Source organism: Xiphophorus couchianus, chromosome 13 (assembly GCF_001444195.1).
Source record: "Xiphophorus couchianus chromosome 13, X_couchianus-1.0, whole genome shotgun sequence".
Taxonomy (NCBI): Eukaryota; Metazoa; Chordata; class Actinopteri; order Cyprinodontiformes; family Poeciliidae; genus Xiphophorus; species Xiphophorus couchianus.
Window position 1 is genome coordinate 3,490,493 of NC_040240.1, and position 21,608 is coordinate 3,512,100.

Sequence of the window (21,608 nt, forward strand, 5' to 3'; positions counted from 1 at the left end):
TCTCAGATGATAAACCCCCGACTAGCTGTGAGTCTGAGCTGGCGGATGGCTGCTTTCTGTGGTGGGAGTCTGGGTGTGTCTGTTGCCTAATGAGAAGCTCAACTGCAATGCAAATATGATGGAGCACACACTGCTGGTCGCTCCATAAAGGGTTTCCAAGGTTTTAAGAGGATTGATTTCAAAAATGAAGAGAGAAATGAATGCCCCGAAATGAATTTGTTGCCTATCCAGTCCTTATGTACCCAGGAATGGGTTGATATAGTGTATTTATCAGGCACACAGTGCAATTGCATAGTACAGTCAAGTAACTCTGTTCCTTTCAGTTGTCAAGAAAATGCTGCACGTATGTCAGAACATAAAATACATGTAACTTTGCATCTAACACCTTGCAAATTTTATTGGGAGTAAAAGATGCCAATAAAATTCACATAAGTTTGTGTATGTGAAGTGATAAAAGGCAGAAAAGTTAAATTGGTGTAAATATTTTTGGTTTACCATTGCAAGATAATGGGATTAGGACCACTGAAAAGAAAACAAATACTCAGAATTCTGACTTTATCCTCAGAATTGTGACTTTTTTCAGAATTCTAAACATTTTTCTCAGAATTTTGACTTTTTGTCAAAAGGTCCGAATTCTTTCTCTTTTTCTCTCTCAGTGGTCCTAATCCTCACCCGGGCATCCATCGACGGTCCACTCAGTCAGAATCAAAAGTCGCAGCTCGGCGTGCAGCAGCGGATGACAGACCCTCCCTCTGACGCGCTCAAACTGCTCTGAGATCAGCCTGTGTTTGTCAGAGCGCAGCGGAGCGCGCGCAGCTCCGGACGCACCTGAGCGGTCCGCGCGAAGCAGTGTGACCCCCACGACGGTCTCTCTCTCTCTCTCACGCACACACACACACACACCCTCTCGTGGAACATCTGCCACGTCGCCTCCGATGGAGAGAGGGGCCGAACCCCCCCCGGCGGGTCGTCGCTGAAGCGGACTTCCAGATTGATCAATCGCCTTCTGCTGAAAGCGGGACTTTCAGGAAGAGCAGGAAGTCTGGAGAGCTCCGCGTGAAATCTTCGCTACGATGTCCCGCACCGTCTGCGTGGAAAACTTAAAGGCATGCTGCGTGGCGAGGGACGCGTTCGTGCAAGCAAGCCGGAGCAGATGGACTCCCGCCCCGCAGCACACCTGGTGAGTCTTGTTGGCTTAGACCCAGCAGAACTGTCGAAAGAGTTTGGAATCATAAGATAGTCTATATTTGAATATATAGTTATTCGTAATATGATCAAAAGTTCCCAGAGGTGCCGCTCTTTGTAACAGCCATCTTCCTCTCTGTTGTGTCCGTCTGTCCATTTACTGATTTGTCAAAATTTATTACATTGTTTCTCTTCTTTTTGTTTTGCCGTGTATGTTCCAGTAGAGCAGAGGTTTGCAACCCGCGGCTCTTGTTAGTCTAAAACAATAAACAGTTTTTTAATGAATAGAAATTCCATTACAGAATAACTCTTAACATTTTTTGGTCGAGTTTTCTCGTCATTAGGTTGGAAACTGCGCGCGTTTCACAAATTTCCTGAAATGTGTACATGCCATAAATAAAAGAAAAAAAATGCTAAAGTTTTCTATTTTGCTTTATTTTCAAACCTAAAATTGAGAAAGAAATAATATTGTGCTTCTTTTAATAAAAAAGACAACAAATTCTCCATTTCAAAAATTATAATCAAAAATTATAAGTTGGCTTTTGTTCAAAACATTTTCAGCTCTGCATGAGTTTTATTTAGCTGAACTAGAGGCAGAAATGGGCAGAGTTGAGTTTTGAGTCCGTAAGGTTTTTAACTCTCCCCCCAAAAATGGTTGAAGTATTTAATGGCTGTTGGTAAGACAACTAAAGAGGGAAGAAAAGAACTAAACTATTAATATTTGAGAAAAAAAACTTACTGAATAATATTCATTTTGGGTTTAATTCTACATCAAAAATGATTTGAAAACACGACAAACCTCAATCAGATTCAATTCATGACACTGTATGACTTGCTGTCTATATCGATCTGAAATAGAACGCTTCTATTAATAGATGATTTTCCAGGCTTTCAAATCCAAGACAAAGTTTTATTCTTTATTCTTTTATGGTTTATAGAAGTTTCAGCAACGACCAGGCAGTGAACTGACAAAAAAAAACTTGAACAAATATGTGGCCAAATGCTTAGATTAATATCCAGAATAAAACATAAAAAAATGTGGAATTAAGTGAGGAAACGGCACAGACAGATATGAACAGCATAAAGACATTAAAAAGCTGACATTCTGAACCAATACAATCACTATGAACATAAGTCAAATAAACAAAGATGAAACATGGACTTCTTGTCCATTCAGCAACTCGATGGAGAAAATAACAAATATTAAAAGCATTAGAAATGCAAATCAATCAAAGAACCTAAAGTCTGATGAACAGATACTGAAAGTGAACTGCAAGGAAACATTTAAATAAATATAACATATTATATTGAAAATATTGTCTTTTGGACTAGTTGCTGGGCAGAGTGTGAATGTTGCACACTGCTGCCTGCTTAGCAACTTTGTTGCTCGTTTAGTGAGTATTTGGAAGCCTTTAGCGGAAGGAGACAAGGAACATATCTGGTTTGTCTTCCTGCATTTTTGGAGACTCACAATGCATCTCTGTAGTCTTGGTCTGTTTAGATTTTAAATGTTTAGTTTTACTACTGCATATTGTGAGTTCTGTAGGGTTTAAAAATCTAAAGGAGGCTTCAGAAATCCTAAGAGCCCAAGCGTGAACAAATGTACGCTTGAATTCGGATATGGTTTTAAACATAAAGAGCTTTCTAAAACTCTCCTCTGTAACGCTATCTATCACTCCTACACTCCTTTTTTTAAAACTCCAGATTCATCCTGCAGTACAAATGACCAAGCCCTCACTAAATTGATGCTGTGTTACTGCATTTTAAGCAATAAAATGCTTATTTCCTTATTTAAGAAAGGAATTGAATAATTGATTTCCATCTTTTAATGTATTTCTAATATTATATAAAAAAATCTTAAGTGGTTAAATGAAAAGAATCTGCAGAACGTGGGAGATTTTTTTCATCCGATTAATCGGGTAAGGTGCCCTTGTCCTTAAAGAAAGGAGAAACGCAGCGGTCAATTTAGAATCAGAAACTTTTAATTTGACCAGCCCTTACTGGACACTGGTGGGTCAGAAACTCAAACATCAAACCCCGTCCCCATCTTTAGTGCTATCAGAGAGCGCTAACAGCAACACTCTTCAGTGTGGTCATGGTTACTGAGGAAACACTACCCCAGATTGGCTTTCAGTATTACTGAAAACATTTCTTACACATAAAATATGTAAAATGATATTTAAATGCTTCATGCTGCAGGAGATAACAGGTAGGTTGAACTGTTACCGCAAAAATAATTGTTTCACTTGTTAGTAGTAGAATATGCAGAAAAATATGGGGATGTAGGTTAGGATCTACATTCTCTAGTGATTATACATAGACACTTCTGTTTACAGTTAGGAATGCTAACTATGCTAATGTTTAAAGTGTCACTGTAATGATTTGTGTCTTTTTATTCAGAACATTAAAATGTAGTCTTGGAATTCTGAGTTTTTCTGTTCTGTCACACACAGTGTGACGTCGCCTCTGCTCCTACTGACCCCAAAGCCAGCAAAGCTACAATCTATTTTGAATTCTTTTATTGACAAATCTTAAAGAGAATTGGCTATAATCAATATTGGCAGAGCAGGGGGTTGCAAAAATCGTAAATCTGAAATTGATAAAAACAAAAACATCTTGATTGGTGCCTCTCTAAAACGACCTGGGAAACAAGAAGGGAATGAAAAACACAAACAGGTCTGTGAGATGATCAACAGCAAGACTGAGACAGACAGCCTTGGATGCAAACACGCCTGCAGAGAGAGAGTCAGACACAGAGATCACAAGGGAGCTGCCATAAAGTGAAGGACATATACAGTGGCATAAATGCACTGGAAAGAAAAAAAAAGATAGAAGCAAATGGCTCAGTTCATGCAGGGTTGTTTTCCAGGAGCCTTGGCCTGAAGGAAAAGTTTAACATTGCACATTTTGTCTCAGATTAGAAGAAGTCAAAGCAGAAAGAGGGCTGGAGATGCATACAACGCAGGAATAATAGAGCATACAGTGCAAAATGCCTCTAAAGCCGCTCAAAACATGAAGTATCACCTTTACTCATGACTCAGCAGCATGATGCTGTTATTAAAAACCTGAGTGTGCAGGTTATATGCAGAAACTTGCCTATGCATTATTTTATTTTTTTACTAACCTAGTTCATTTGTGACAATATCAGGACAGTTTTATCCTTTATGTCAGCATAAACCGGAAAACTCTGAAATCAGATCGAGTGGATTTAGTGCTGCTTGAAACTTTACAAACCCGTTACAGGGAACATTGGAGGTTTCTAATCGTCTAATTTATGTAATCAGAATGATGGAAAAATAAATAATAGCACTGTTCACACATGCTGAAGTGAAAAGATAAAAGCGGTTAGCAACAAACAAAATATCAAAAAATACTTACGGTAAAGCTACATCAATGTTCCGATTAGCTGAGTGAATGAGCAAGTTGACGATTCCAGTGCAGATAAACTGATTGATTTCCTCCATGGTGTGTTTCTACCACTAAACCTCACTGGCATTGGAGACACAAAATATTATAGTGGATATGCAAAAAACATTGTTCTTTTATTATTTCTGATTTTGGTATAGATTTGAGTAAATGTTACTTGAGGAGAGCCATGTGAGAGAGAGCGAGAAAGAGAGAGAGAGGAATCACTTTAGCTTAATTTTTCAGAAATGACCAAAAACACTGCCAGCGTTTGCAAACAAGAATGACAAGAATGAACAAACTAATCCAGGATACAAAAAAAACTGTAAAATAACTGCATTTCAACTTGGAAAGACTAACACACAGAGAAAGTAGTTATTAAAAAGTTTATTTGAATTTGACAAATAAAACTGTCTGGTGCTCGAACCCTGCCAGATAGAAGGAGGCGTGCAATGAGGTGACAGACGGTCCTTGTTATTTCCATTCTGAGCAACTTTTTTTTAATAGTATTATAAAGAAAAAATAACCAACGGTATAATAGTGAACTTTCCAATTAAATGGCTTTGTTGAACATGGTTCTGCTGTTGGCCAGCTTGGATGAAATGACTTGTCTTGAGGTTCAGAAAACACAGAGATCTGCTGTGAATACATAATAAGAGGATATCTTGCAATCTGGATACTTGAAATACTGGCAATGTTGCCATTTGAGTTTAAAGTCTGGTAGATTTCAGTTCAGCCAACATGTTGATACAACCGCTGGCAGCCCAACCTGTCTCCAGTCTCACAATTAAGAATCCATCCTGAGACACTCGCTTGCTGGATTGAAAATGTTCCCAACAGTGTCTTACCGTTACAGTTGATCAGACTGATGTTGCGTTGCATCCTGGGTGATACCAGGCACGGCTTTCTTCCTTCTTTTCTCAACTTTGTGCTCCTTTTTGATGGCAGCAGATGACAGCTCCTCTCCCCCTCTGTCGGCTATGTTTTGCTTTCATTGGAGGAAGCAGAAGAAAAAGCAGGTAAACAACACGGGAGAGTCATTGTGGTTGTTGCAGCAACATGAGGAGGAAACATTGGCAAATAGCCAGAGGCACACAGTGGGCTGGATTGTTCAGCAGGCACAGTTCTGCTGTCACACACTTTATTTTTGGTGTTAGAAGATAGAAGTCAAACGGCTCTAGTCCAAGTGAGGTCATGAGTCGGATTGAGTGTAAAGTCGATTAATCTCCATTCCAAGTCATGTGACTCGAGTCCACACTTCTCTAGTTTGTTTGCCTAGAAAGTCCGGTTTGTTTGGGGAGGTGTGAATTCATAATCAAACTTTGATGCGAACCAAAAAGTGAACTCTGGTACGCTTAAAAACATAGCTCTTGGTTCTGTTGAAGTGAACTCTGGTGTGGTGTGAATGCATATGTGGATGCTCTGCGAACTGTAGCGCAGGGAATTCTGGGTAAATGCAACCAAAACAAACGTGAGAGTCTAGCGCTAGTAGTAGAAGTGGCTTGTGGTCCTTTACCAAAGACAAAATAGAAATCCTATAACTGAAATCTGACGCTACACCCATTTTTGCTGACATTCCGTTGCATTCATGTCTTCTTCAGAGGTTTTTGTGTCATTTCCTTCAGTGGTTCTTGGCGCAGCGCCCCCACAGGCGAGGAGATAAACAACTTTGTCAAAGGTTTCGGTGTGTTTGACACAGAGCAGTGTGAAAGTGAGCGGCACCAGCTGAAAATATAATGGATGTTGCAATTTTGGTCCCCAATCAAGCCGAGTCTACTTTACAATCAGGTGTGAAGACGCCGTAAGAGAAGAGAAACTGCACATCAGCCTTGGAACTCGTCCCATAAAACTTCCCTGGCCTTACAGCTCCTCTGTGGAAGTAACCACACGTATTACTGAAACTCCTCACCCTCTCCAGGCTCTTTGTTCCTGCAGAAAGCTGTCCCACTCGGACACATTGCTGGACATGCTCCAAGTCTTCGTTCTGTTCGACGGCTCCACTCTGCACAGAAGTGCTGCCGCATTGTTGGGCTTTCAGAGTCCATTAATAACGAGCATTGGGTTAAAGACCGTCAACCCATTCGGCGCATTTATAATTTATACGAGAAAAGCCGGCTGTGCTGCTTTTCCATTTCCAGCTACGAACATTGGACGTCGAATCAATAATCGAGCTACTTTCTGAACATTGCCATCAGCCTCTGTGACTCATTATGAAACGGCGAGCCTCTGTCAAGGGCTGCACAGTGGCGCAGTTGGTAGCACTGTTGCCTTGCAGCAAGAAGGTCCTGGGTTCGATTCCCGGCCGGGGTCTTTCTGCATGGAGTTTGCATGTTCTCCCTGTGCATGCGTGGGTTCTCTCCGGGTACTCCGGCTTCCTCCCACAGTCCAAAAACATGACTGTCAGGTCAATTGGTTTCTCTAAATTCTCCCTAGGTGTGAGTGTGTGTGTGCATGGTTGTTTGTCCTGTATGTCTCTGTGTTGCCCTGCGACAGACTGGCGACCTGTCCGGGGTGTACCCCGCCTCTCGCCTGGAACGTAGCTGTAGATAGGCACCAGCAACCCTCCCGACCCCATTAGGGACAAGGGTGAACAGAAAATGGATGGATGGATGGATGGATGGAGCCTCTGTCATTTCCCAATGCGGATAAGCCGTACATATTAAGAATCATTATTCTGTGAAACATACTCTGTTAATTCATACTATGACATTTTCAATCTTTCTAGATTACAAGACACATTTCTATTGTCTCATTTCCTGCCATGGTTTTGAAGGCAAAGGACTTAAATGCCCTAATATATGTGGAGTGGAGTATGAATAAAAAGGAACGGCCTTAAGTGACCAGTCAGAAATGGTTCAGTGTCATTTAAGCTCTCGTTGTATGAGTCCTTCAGGCCTCTTGCAGAGATGAAGATGGAGTGGATGTGGGAGGGCATCAGTGGTTTGCAGATTGCTGATTTATACAAAGAGTCATGCAAATTTGGTTTGCACGAGCAACTGGTGGCAAAAGAACAATCCTGCATTTAAAGTGTCCCCTGAGCTGCAGGTACAGGGTCATGTATAATAAAGTAGAGAAAAAGAAAAAGAGGGAAACTTTGGGTTTTATATTCTATCTGACTCTGTCGCCACATAGTTCCACATAAACCAAACACACAAGTCAATTGGAAATGTAAAAAACAATGAGTAGCTATGTAACTTATAGGCAGCTTGTGCAAATTTCTATAATCAGAAGCAGTTTGCATGTTGAAAAGACACATCCTGAGATTTTCTGACATAAAAGAATTACAGTAAATTTAAAACTTTGACTAAGTAATTATGTATTATTGGAAGACATTCTAAACAATACCTAAACACCAACTGTAAAGTTTTACAAAAGGCAAACATAAAAAGTACAATTTTGCACTTCAGTTGTTTTGTCCTAATTAAAGCATCCAAAATTTGTTGACCATTTTTCCATGACTTGTCATTTTGTTGTCTTTGTTGTTGGTGTGTAAACCAGTAAAGACAGGCAGTGCTTACAGAGTTTCAGTGGATAATAAAAAGACGTATGACCTCAGTCTCTACGCCGCAAAAACACAAAATCTCACCCTTTAGTTTTGGTCTAGTTTCTGGTGCTAATGTCTTAGTACACATGAAATAAGACAACCAGACATTTAAAAATGTCTGGTTGTTGGTATCATCAAGTGACTGGTGTCTATCAGTTTGATGAAATGGTGAAGAAAAATACAAGACAATTATAAATGGAACTGGTTCATTTTTTTTGGGGGGGGGGGGGAGCTGTCAGACAGTTACATACAAATTAAAAAAATTCTAAACACACTAAATAAATGGAAAATAAATAAATGGAAAACTTATGAAAATAATGTTTAGTACATCATGGGAAATATCTTTTTTTATTTTTTTTATTTAGTCAACTATCCACAACAGTACATTGAACACAGGGACAAAGTAAACATGACATTTTTTTTTTTTTTTTTTTTCCCCCTTCTCCCCTCCTTCCCACCCCCCATCCTGTGGTCTCTTCCTTTACCTTCTGTTTATTCTGTCCCCTACCCCTCCCCATCCATCCATACCCGGCTGCAAACAAAAGAAACAGCAAAATAAAGTAATAAAAAAAAAAAAAAAAAAAAAAAAAATTAATAATTATACAGCTATGGAATCACAATCATGAAAAACCCAGGGGACTAAGACAGAGTACAGAAACATGGACAGCATGTAAAACAGGCGTCCGCGCAAGCGTAGGTACACAGATCAAGACAGAACATGGATATTTAAAACTGCACAGGTTGACAATCACTATCGATAGCCAGATTCACAAGGAGCCGCCGGGCTGGGGGGACAGGCAACTACAGCAGAGCTGGCTCCTATGTGATTTTCAGGCTCGAGGGAGGGTATCCAGTCTTTCAAAATAAGATAATAGAGGGGCCCAAGTTTTATAAAATTTTTGGATCGAACCTCTAAGACAAAATTTGATCTTCTCTAACTTAAGGAACATGGACAGATCTTTCAACCAAAGAGAAGCCTTGGGTGGGTGTTCTGATTTCCACGCTAATAATATTCTTCTTCGGGCGAGGAGAGTTGAAAAAGCTAGTACATTTTTAAAATCATGTGTTAATGATATCCCCTCCCCTGGAGTTCCAAATATTGCCAATTCAGCACTGGGTTGGATACTTATTTCGAAAGCTTCAGAAAGGATCTGAAAAATTGTGGACCAGAAGTTACACAGTTTGTTACAGGTCCAGAACATGTGAGTTAGGTTTGCCTTAGCTATGTGGCACCGAGCACAGGTTTCACTCACTGTAGAATAAATCCTTGAGAGTCTGGCTCTACTGTAATGGATCCTATCAAGGACCTTGAACTGAATTAGTCCAAGTCGAGCGCATGATGTTGACCCATTTACTCTACGTAGTGCTTGGTTCCAAGTTTCATCAGAGATGTGTATTCCAATTTCCTCTGACCATTCTGCTCTGATCTCATTGAGCTTCACAGTATTGAATGATGAGATGCTATTATAAATTTTGGAGATTAAGCCCCTATCTTGTGTTGGAGTTTGCAAGATTATGTCCATACCTCCCTTTGGGGGTAAATTAGGAAAGCAGGGACTATTGTTACGAACACAGTCACGGATCTGGAGGTATCGAAATAGGGAGGAACGCTGTAGGCTAAATTTAGAGGAAATAGCATCAAAGGTAGCGAAAATTCCATCTATATATAGGTCACTAAATTTATTTAAGCCTGCTCTCCGCCAATGGGCAAAGACAGGATCTAATAAGGATGGCGGGAAAACATGGTTATCACATATGGGACTGTAGATAGAGAAGTTTATCTTATTGAAGTGTTGTCTAAATTGTGACCATATTTTTAGAGTTGAGATTACAACTGGGCATGACGAATGCTGCCTCGGAGAGAGAGGAAGCTTTGAGGTAACTAATGCAGGGAATGATGATGGCTTACATGCATTCAGTTCTAATTGACACCAGTCAACATCTGGTTGATGGAGTAAACAGACTATTTTTTGTAGGTTTGCTGCCCAGTAATAATACAACAGGTTAGGTAGAGCCATACCCCCCTCATCCTTATGTCTCTGAAGGAAGCGCCTGCTGATTCTAGGATGTTTATTACCCCACATGAATGAGGATAGCTGTTTATCAATAAGTCTGAAGAATGATTTTGGGAGAAAAACTGGGACACTCTGAAAGAAATACATAAATCTTGGCAAGACGTTCATTTTAATGCATGCTACTTTACCCGCTAAAGATAAATTTAGGACACTCCACTTCTGCAGGTCACGTTTGAGATTATTAAGCAGAGGGGGGAGATTTTTTTCAAACAGATCAGAAAAAGAACGTGTCACGTTAATTCCCAAATATTTGAATCCTGCTCTAGCAAGAGGGAAGGGCAGGTCAGTTTCTGTAATTTGGAGCGCAGAATTATTAATTGGAAAACATTCACTCTTTGAGAAGTTCAACTTGTATCCTGAGAATTTACCAAAACGGTTTAGCAAACTCACAATGTTGGAGATAGATGATACTGGGTCCGAGATGTAAAGTAATAAGTCGTCCGCATACAGGGACAGCCGATGTTCCAGCTGTTTTCTACAAATTCCCTTAAAACTCTGTGAAGTCTTGAGCATAATTGAGAGTGGCTCAATAGCTAAAACGAAGAGGAGTGGGCTGAGGGGACAACCCTGCCGGGTACCCCTGGATAAAGAAAAGAGCCCAGACCTTGTTTTGTTAGTGATTATACTCGCTTTGGGTGAGGTATACAACAGTTGTACCCATGATGTAAATTTGGGCCCAAACCCAAACCTAGCTAGTACTGCAAATAGGTAAGGCCACTCAACCCGGTCGAATGCCTTCTCCGCATCGAGGGAGACCACAACCTCAGGAGACTCCCCCGATTCAGGAGAATGGACAACACCAATAAGCCTACGTATATTAGAGAAAGAGTGACGACCCCTCATAAACCCAGTTTGATCTGAGGAGATTATGTCAGCCATGGCTGCGTCCAGTCTCATAGCCAAAAGTTTAGCTAAGATTTTAACGTCACCGTTTAGAAGTGATATGGGCCTGTATGAAGTGCAGTCTGTTGGATTTTTACCATGTTTTAGTAAGAGTATGATGTTAGCTTCTGTAAGAGTCTGTGGCAAGGTTCCCCACTCCAGTGAGTAGTTAAACATTTCAAGTAAAAGAGGTGCTAACTTGGATGAGAATTTTTTATAGAATTCGATTGGATAGCCATCTGGTCCAGGGGCCTTGCCACTCTGCATTGCTGAAATAGAATTGATAACCTCACTAAGTGTAAGGGGCTTATCCAAATCCCTCTTCCTATCAGGACCAATAACAGGGATATCCAAGCTGATTAAGAAATTATTCATATCCGAGTTGTCCTCTGGGAATTGTGACGTATATAGGTCAGAATAAAATTTCTCAAAGACTTGGTTTATTTCAGCTGGATCAATAGTTTGCTCGTCAGGGGTCTTTTGGATCTGTGATATGAGCTGCGCCGCTGACCGGCTCTTGAGTTGGTGGGCCAGAAGGCGGCCCGCCCTCTCACCATGTTCATATATAAATCCACGGGATCTAAGCAAGGATTGTTCCACATCCTGCGTTGATATAAGATTATATTGCATTTGCAAACAAAGTCTCTCTTTGTACAGCTCGGGGGAGGGTGACATTGAATGTCTACGGTCCAACTCCAGCATAGAACTGATAAGCTGTTCCTGCCTTAATCTTCTAATTTTGTTACGTGTTGCCGTGTAAGATATTATCTCACCTCTAATTACCACTTTTAATGTTTCCCACAGGATGGATGGCGACACAGAATCTGATTTGTTTTCAAACAAAAAATTATCTATGGCAGTAGACATCGATTCACAAAAATTGTCATCTGCTAACAAAGTTGAGTCAAATCTCCAGATGGGCCGCTGAGCCTGATTAAGTGGAAAGGCTAAGTCCAGTATTACTGGTGAATGATCAGACACTACAATAGCAGAATATTCACTTTTCTTGACAAAGGGTAGCAGAGTTTTGTCTACAAAAAAACAATCAATCCTTGAATACGACTGGTGGACATGTGAAAAAAAAGAGAATTCCCTACGATTTTGAAACAAAAAGCGCCAAGGATCTATACAACCCGCTTCCTTCATGAATGCTGCTAAGGCCTGAGCCATCTTTGATGGAGATGACAATCTAGAGCTGGAACGGTCTAGGGTCGGATCCATAACACAGTTCATGTCACCACCCAGTATCAAACGGTGAGAATTCATGTTAGGTAGAGCAGAGATTAATCTGGATATGAAAGAGGGGTCATCCCAGTTGGGAGCATATATGCAAGCAAGTGTAACTTGAGTATTATATAGGGAACCAGAAACTATAACATATCGGCCCTGTGGATCTGATATGGACGAGCTTAAAGTAAACTGTATATTTTTATGAATCAATATTGCTGTTCCCCTCGCTTTAGTATTAAATTGTGAATGGTAAACTTGTCCCACCCAAGGCTTCTTAAGTTTTATATGGTCTGCAGAGACCAAATGAGTTTCCTGTAGAAATGCTATTTCTGTTTTAAGTTTTTTAAGGTGGGAAAAAATTTTGGCCCGTTTCACTGGTCCTCTCATGCCCTTTACATTCCAACTAGTAAAGCGAACTGCTGAGGCGTCCACTCTTACACTGTTGCTACATATGTTAGCCATGATAATCCAATTTTATACCTGTCCCGGCCCAGCAGCTCCACCTGGCACCCCCACGGGTGCATGTCTTCCTATGCATGTTCAAATTTTTAAGAAAAATAAAGTAAAAAAAACAACACAAATCAGCTGTATGAATGAAAAAGGCAGCCCTGAACCCAGCCCTTATTAGAACCCACCCCGGTTGTATCCTTGCTTCTCTTGTCGAAGCCAACTGCTGTCCCATAAACACCTCATAGGTCTTCCGATAGGCCATACACATCCCCAAACTAACTTTGGAAGGTTCCCAATAAACTTGGTATTAAGGAGTTATACTCTTTAAACAATAAGTTAAAACAGCACCAGCAACTATAAACGGTGGATAGTGTAAACTCCACAGGGCAATTGTACAATAACCAGCTAGATTATGAACGTGGATTTTTGTGCTAAAATGCACTAAATTTACGTAAGAACAGAGAACAACAAAAACAGTGATAGTGGCAACATAGATTTGTAATAATAGGGGGCATATTCGTGTACGTGCATACATGGTACAAACATACTCACAAATGTATGGAATTATGTCCCTTATGAGAAAAACGATGCGTCCACTTGAAGCAGCATTAATTTTTTATCCAGTCATTCAATGCAGAACACGCAGGTGTAACACATAACGCAGTAATTTGTTACCAGACCCTGCTGTATCGTGGGTATCCCGTCTCACTCCGACAGATGTTTGTTTATTTTTGCAACGCAGCGGTCATAAAACGCCTGGGCCTCCTCCGGCGTTTCAAATAAGTGGCTTTCTCCCTTAAACGTAACTTTAAGACGGGCAGGGAAAAGAAGACGAAATGACACACCCTTCTGGTAAAGAGCACCTTTGACACCGTTGAATGTCGATCTTTTCTTTGCAAGAGCGATGCTGAGATCTGGATATATCCTCAGGGTGGTTCCCTGGTGCTTTACTTCATGCTGCCTGGACCATCTTAAAGCGGCTTCCTTCTCCCGGTATCGGTGAAATTCAAGGATGAAGGGCCGTGGTGGTCGTCCTACTACGGGCTTAGGTCCAGCTGTGCGGTGTGCTCGCTCCAATTCCGGGGGAGAAGGGAATATGTCGTCCCCCATAGCATCCTTTAGCAACTTGGAGATGAACTTAGTTGGATCCTGTCCGTCTTCACTGCCTTCAGGTATGTTAAGTATGCGTAGATTGGACCTGCGAGATCGATTTTCCAGGTTTTCCAGGCGTTCCAACAAGGCAGCGTTTTGGGACTGAAGAGACTTAACAGCAGCTTCAGCTTCAAATATGCGTTGAAAGTTGTCGCCTGCCAGGCTTTCCGCAGCTACAAGGCGGCTCTGAAAAGAATTCACTTCGTCCCGCAGCCCGTCCACCGATGTTTGCAGAGGCCGAATTGACTCTTGAATTAATGTGGCCACATCCTCTTTAAAGTTGTTCCGCTGCTTGGATAGTTCCGTGACCAATTGGGACATGGAAACGGGATCTCCGCATTTACTATCGCCAGGTGGTTCGCCGTCGGAGGAGGCCGCGGCCATTGAGGCTACCTTGCTAGCAAGGCTAGTCGTTCGCCTGGTTGAAGTAGAAAGCTTTTGTTTAGTATTATCACTGGCCATTATAACGTCGCCAGGTTCAGAGACGGTGCTTCTATCGGTCCGGTGCTTAATGGAAGTGTATAACTCCTGTTCTAAAGTAATTTAAAGAAAGTTGGCCGGGAGCTCCTTCACCCTGCTTCCCTCTCCTACATCGCCAAACCGGAAGTCCGGAAATATCTTATTTTAAGATAAATCACAATCACACCACATGGCATTTTTTAAGACCACAACCACACATATTCATAGAAAACTTCTGAAAAGGTCTCATTTTAATTTTAAATTATGATTTTTGTTTGCACAACATTTCAAATGTTTTAATAATTACAATGGATATACATATTTTACAATTTTTTTTATTTAGCCTGGCTGAAATCCTTATATGTCAATGACCCTTTTCCCATGTTATAAGTAGTGAAATAATCTACCAATTCAAGTAGTACTTTTTAAAAATCCATATTAAGGAATTATTTACTCAAAAAAAAAACTGTTTATACAAACTTGTTTGTATAAGCAAACTTGTTTATACAAGATAAGCAAAGAGGACAAACAACAATAACAGAGTATACTCTGTTATTGTTGTTTGTCCTCTTTGCTTATCAAATTGGTTATTTTGTAGATCAATACCTGTCTGCATTGTTTGTTTTGAATGCACTAAGTGGTAAATGAAAAAAAGGCGAGTAAATACACACAGACAGATTTGAAAAAAATCATTACTCATTTTTCACAACAAAACTTTCTCGTTTCAAGTTTCATGGTTGATTGAAAACAAAAAATCTAAATCTGTGATTCATTTTGGATCTAACTGTAGATAAAACATAATCTTTCTATAAACACTCTAAGTCATTTAAAAAAAAACCAGACATTCCCATGACCTAACAAGCCCTCCATGACTCTTCTTTTCTCTGTTTTGGGTTGGATTCAGTTTATTCCCCCCCCAGGGCTGCGCGTCATGCTCAATAAGCCGCTCTTGTCAGAAGCACTTTGCAGACTTGCTGTAAAGGTGGCGCTCTCTGACCCTCTGACCCTCTGCCCCGGAGCAAAACGAGCCGTTTCCAAACTATCGGCCTCATGACAGAGGAGCAAACTCGCAATATGTGCGTGGAAAACACTTTAACATTTCTCAATTAAAGCACTGAAAATAGACTTTCAAAATAAAATCTGCCTTTCTTACAAATGTTTTGGAAGATCAAAAGTAATTTTCCACCCAGAAAGACAAATAACTCATTGTGTGTGTCCATGAAAAAAATAGTCTTGGCACTCTCTTTAAATATATATTGGGCCAAAATCATTTTGAAGAGCTTGTTTGTGATTTTGTGTAGTTAATTCTTCTATTTTTTACTCCTCCCCCGCACCTCCAAGTTCCTTTTGTGCCTAAAACTCTTTTTACGACTTGAAACAAAATTCCCATCCTTTTTTTTCCAGGTATTAGATAAGGATATGGCTCCCAAATCTGTCATTATAAACGTACATTGTTTATACCTTGTGAAATGCCTACGTCATTTCAGAAAAACCGCATCTACACAAGTTACTGTTAATCACAGAAAAAAGTCAGCATCAAATCATAGATTGTGCATCAGTGTAATTCTAAAAAATGCATATACCCCTGCTGCACAAGATTAAACATTGAGCATCCAGTGTTCAAGCATTATTTGTTAAATGCGGCAGCAGAGGCTCTTTTGTTTTCACATTCGCCTCGGTGTGCGGCGGCGAGGTCGACGCGATGAAGTGCATTTCCTGCGGTATGTTCAACAGAACAGGCCGTCGATGCGGTAAAATGGAAAAGCAACAAATTTAATTAAAGCCGAGTGAGTTCAAAGCGCAGCATGGCGTCCGCATGCTGCGCTTTGAGGCGTTGTTGCAATTTAAGCACAGGAAACATGCTCTTTTTGGATGTAAAAAGAAAAGTCATCATGTCGTCTTAAAACAAAACTTTGCTCTTCTTTTTTTCTGTCGAGAAAAAACCATAGTCCGATTACTCACTTTCCTGTCACAGCATGGGGGGGAAAGTCAGACATTCAGAGTCTGAAATTTACATGTCAGCTGATGAGTCAGACTATGTCTTACATAAGTTAAGATCAAATGGCTTTTCAAAATAGCACAGGTTGGTCCAACTTTAAAAAAAAAAAGCTTTTCAAGGTCTCACATCAAGAAACACAATAAGAGGCAATGTGTCATTGTTGAATGAACACAAATCAGGCAAAAAAAAAAAAAAAGAGTATAAAAAACTAAGTACAACCCATTAATCAGGAGCTTATGGAATGGCTGCAACAATAAAAGCACAAATCATCACTCTACCATCGTATGATCGTGTTTGGCGGTTAGTGATGAATGTTTGCGCTGACATTATGGGTTTTAATTTGCTGTGGGTTGTGGGTAAACATGTCTGCTTCCAGCTCATCGATCCAATTTTTATTGATGAACATTGAGTTAACACGCTAACTGGATTTTTTTTTTACAGTTATGACATGAATATACAGGAGGGCTGCACAGTTGGTAGCACTGTTGCCTTGCAGCAAGAAGGTGGTGGGTTCGATTCCCGGCCCGGGGATTTTCTGCATGGAGTTTGCATGTTCTCCCTGTGCATGCGTGGGTTCTCTCCGGCGTCCTCCTACAGTCCAAAAACATGACTGTTAGGTTAATTGGTCTATCTAAAATTCTTCCTAGGTGTGAGTGTGTGTGTGAATGGTTGTTTGTCTCTGTGTTGCCCTGCGACAGACTGGCGACCTGTCCAGGGTGACCCTGCCTCTTGCCCAGAACGTAGCTGGAGATAGACACCGGCAACCCTCCCGATCCCATTAGGGACAAGGGTGAACAGAAAACGGATGGATGGATGAATATACAGTCTTACCTTGGCTCTCATGTCTGTTCACTTCACTCCTCTGATGAAGAAGAACCATGGAGCTTTTCAATATCATTAATATTGTTATTATTGAAGGTTGTGTTGAATTTGCTTGGATTTTCATTCCTGTGAAAGCTGGCAGTGTTTTTTCTCTTTTCACCATAAAATGATGAACGTCAAACAGATTGGAAAAGATCTGATAACCATTTACACATTAATAGACGGCAGCAATGTGTGTGTTTATGTACATTTGAAGTCAGATTTGAATAATTTGAGAACCTGATACAAAGAACAAATCATTTTTATTACCTCCTCATATGTAAACTCAATTAGAAAAAAGGCTGTATTTTGTTCGTACCAATGGTGTATTTTAAAACTTTAAATATGGTAACGTTCCAATCCTTTGTTAGTTAACATTTTAATTTTTAAGTCTATGAATCTTCTTTCAGTCTGGTTGTAAAACTCTTTGTCAGACAAAAAAACACAAAGAATGATATGGTTTTAGCTTCATATTCTGCCATTCTTTGTGATTTTGACCTCATGGTTGCTTTTTATACTGTAGACCACAATATTCTGATTGCCCATCTGAGGCAATGTGGATATTCTAAGCCTGTCAACAGGGCAATTCAGATCTTAACGCTTTAAGAGAAGCTTTAGACTCTCTTAAAGCGTCGTGCTAAGACTCTCATGGTCTTAGCACGACGCTCAGGAGGAGCGCATCAGACGTCACGGTCGGACATTGGGGAAGTGATATGGATGTCCTATCAGACCATCAAACCGCAAACACACACACACACAGCCCCCACCCATAAAAGCGCACTCTGGGTCAGTGCCACCCCGTCGGTTAAGACCATGCTTTGTTGCTTTCCTTACTTCTGTATCCTTTTTTGCCCTTATCTCTGGTGTGGAGTTCCCCAGGGTTCCATTCTTGGACCGGTGATGCTTTAAAGGATTTAAAGATTAGCAATAGCAAACATTTTAAGGGATTTTCATAATTTTTTAAAAAAAATAAGTTTGTTTAAAGAAAACTATTTACTTTGTTTTGTTTTATTATTATTATTTCACAGATGCAATCTTTGTTGCTGAATGGGTGACGAGCTTCCAGTCGCTTCATACACTCGACGCATTGTGCAGGACAGGTTCCCCCAGCCGTGTCGCAGTGATGTACCAGGAGGTGGCCTTCTTGGCAGGCAACACTGACCACCAGTTCACCCCTTTCCGCTTTAACCATGTGGAAAATCCACAGGAAGTCACATCCAAGAAGGGCTTGTTCTACAAGAGAGCCCAGGTTCTGCTCCAGCCTCAGCCGAACCAGCAGGACAGAGACGAGGCGGGCGTGGCCGACAGAGCGGCCATTATCAACGTCGGGGGGATCAAGTATCACATCCCCTGGTCCACGCTGGATGAGTTCCCGCTGACCCGACTGGGCAAGCTGCGCAGCTGCAGCAACGAGGCCGAGATCATGGACGTGTGCGACGACTACGACGTCAGCCGCAACGAGTACTTTTTCGACCGGAACCCGTCTGCCTTCCGCATCATAGTGACCTTCCTGGCGGCAGGGAAGCTGAGGCTGCTGAGGGAGATGTGCGCCCTTTCCTTCCAGGAGGAGCTGCTCTACTGGGGCCTGGAGGATGACAACCTGGAGTGGTGCTGCCTCCGCAAGCTGCGCCTCAGGCAGGAGGAGTACAAGGAGCTGCAAAGGCTGGAGGAGGAGGAGGCCGAGCTCACCTCCCCGCAGTCCTGCGAGGAGAGCCAGCAGCCTCCGGGCGGGCCGGAGGAGACCCTCTCGGGGGGCTGCATGCGGAGGCTCAGGGACATGGTGGAGAACCCGCACTCGGGCCTTCCTGGCAAGATCTTCGCTTGCCTGTCTGTGCTGTTTGTAGCCATCACCGCGGTGACGCTGTGCGTAAGCACCATGCCGGACCTCAGAGAGGAGGAGGAGAGGGTGAGTTCACGTCCACACGATTTTTTTCCACAGATTCTAGTTCTAAATTAATTTAGCACCTGTGAGACACAGCAAGAAAAGAACTGGTTCCCTATAGATTTATTCAGACTTAGATCGATGATGTTAAACACAGAGCAAGTCCTGGAAGAAATATGTTGGAGGCTGTAAATGATTAGAGACTAGGGCAGAGGTTCAGCCATAAACCTATAGAACCACGATTTAAGTGGTGACCCAGCCAAAGTTCAGACCTGAATCCAACTGAGAACCTGTTGAAAATGGATGTTCAGAGATGCTACCTGTCTCTGATAGGATAGGTGCAAATGTCTTTGAGTGCATTCACACTAACCCTGTTTAGTTTGCTTTCATCAAACTCTTGTTGAATTGCTCTAAAAGTCTGGTTCATTTGAGGGAGTGTGAACATGCAATTTAACTCTGATGCAAAACAAAAAAGTTAACTGGTCCGCCTACAAACGTAGCTCTCAGTTTGGTTAAAGCGAACTCCGATGCAGTTTGATTGAATATGTGAACGTAAAGTTGGTCTGCAGGAAAAACGGACTATAGCGTAGGGCATTCTGGGTAAATCCGACCTAACCAAAGGCTTGTCTAATTCTAGCAGGAGAAATGGCTCGTAATCTTTTAAAGAGGAAATCCTACTACCGCTAAAATCTGATTCTACTCCATTTTTGTTAACATTTTCCTGAAGAAACATCTGAAGCGTTTTCTTCAGATGTTTCTATTATTTCCTTCAGTGGTTTGTGGCGCCACCACAGGCGAGGAGGGGAGCAGGTTTTTTAAAGTGTTTGCTTCGTTTGACAGAGTTCAGTGTGAAAGTGAATCACAGCAACTGAGACATAAAAAAGATTTGCTTCTGGAATTACAACAAAAGTTGACTCATAAAGAAACAACTAGTAATCATACTTTTCATATTTTCAGAACTGTTTTGAAAACCATTTCTCTTCATTTCACTTCACCAACATTCTTTGTTTTGTGTCGGCGTATCACACCAAATCCAATTTGAATACTTTTAAGACTGTGGTCGTGGTGTAACAAAATAAGCAAGACTTCAAAGTATAATTACTTTTATGAGGCGCTCTATGCCACTGAAGTTTTCCTCAGAAGATTTAAGCTTCTTGTACGCTTCCTATGCATACAGTTATTTAAAATAACTTTCTTTTTCCCCCAGCCCTTGGCGTTCCAACACAACCTGAGATTTCTCAAATAGAAATTAGATTAGAGCACATTGATTTTCTAATTTCAGTGAAGTGTGGAAGCAGACAGTAATCCCATTTTGTGGATACTCATATTATTTTTTGTGCATAAAAAACAGTATTGCGTCTTATAAATGGCCTCACTTGTGTATTTGAAGAGTTAAATACAAAACAGACGTTCAGAGGGAACCCCATGATGGCCTTTAAACAGCTCACAGAGGGGACAGGGAATCCGTTCTCAGGCCTCCTTCTGTTTTTTATTTCTTTCTCATCGCCTTTGGGCTGTGTGTGCAGTGGAGCATCTACAGCAGGCATTCAGAATATGTTGATGCAGCGGCCCACATACAGAGACTTTCCGGGCTTTATTGTAAATCACTGTGAAATAAACCAAGGCGACGGCTCAGGAGCAACAGGCCTACTCACCCTTCACTTGAGTGCCAGATTATTGTGCGACACTTCCTCCTGTTTCTGCAGTCTGTCTTCTGCAGCAACACAAATTCCAACTTTTTTTGTTTTTGCTTTTTCCTCCATACATGAGATTGAGGACAGCAAACACCAGCTATGTTTTTCCCACAGCTTTAAACGACAGGTGGAATTGGTTTTGTACGCTGTCTTTGCAAAAAAGCCTCAGATATGTTTCACATACCGCACATTTTACTTGACCTGCTTTCACAAATGAAAATAATAAAAGCTGCGATGAAATACAGAGTGAGCTCATTATAATTATGTAACTGTGTGATTATAAAAATTATAACCATGTAAAAGCTTGTTTATGCAAATCCTCCCAAAAGCAGATGACCACTAAAAATGAAGCTATGAGTAAATATTTCTTAATTAATTGCTTTGGGACTTCCACACTAATCCCCCCATCAAGCTATTACTTCATGTCAACCATGTAAAAACGTGCCTTGGATGAACAATAAGCCACCATTGTTTTGTTGTGAATTTTAACCTTTATCATAAATAACCTAATCTCCAGGGATGCCAGAGGACCCAAATTCATCTGTCTATATATTGCCCATATTTGCCCGTTGCTGTGCCAGTTCACTACTTCTAAATTCAGTCCATCCATCTTTAGTGGAAATAATTTATGTTCATAGTTCACTACCCAAACATTCAAAATGAAGTTCTGAGCTCCGACATGCAGTAGTTCTCATTAATTCATCAACTTATGGGTCATGATGTCATTCATTAATTAGCGTGTCAAGGATGTCATTGCGCTGTATCGTCTTTAATTTTCTTCTTTTCTCTT

General features: G+C 41.1%; 1 protein-coding gene across 1 annotated transcript in view; it reads left to right on the plus strand.

Moving 5' to 3' along the window:
• Positions 1 to 682: 682 nt before the first annotated feature.
• Positions 683 to 21,608, plus strand: part of kcng2 (potassium voltage-gated channel, subfamily G, member 2) — a 51,024-nt gene continuing 30,098 nt past the window's right edge. Inside the window, exons 1-2 of the mRNA XM_028036964.1 lie at positions 683 to 1,180; positions 18,271 to 19,148. Of these exons, the coding sequence (XP_027892765.1) occupies positions 18,366 to 19,148 (783 nt within the window). The 5' untranslated portion in view covers positions 683 to 1,180; positions 18,271 to 18,365. The remainder of the gene's footprint in view (positions 1,181 to 18,270; positions 19,149 to 21,608) is intronic.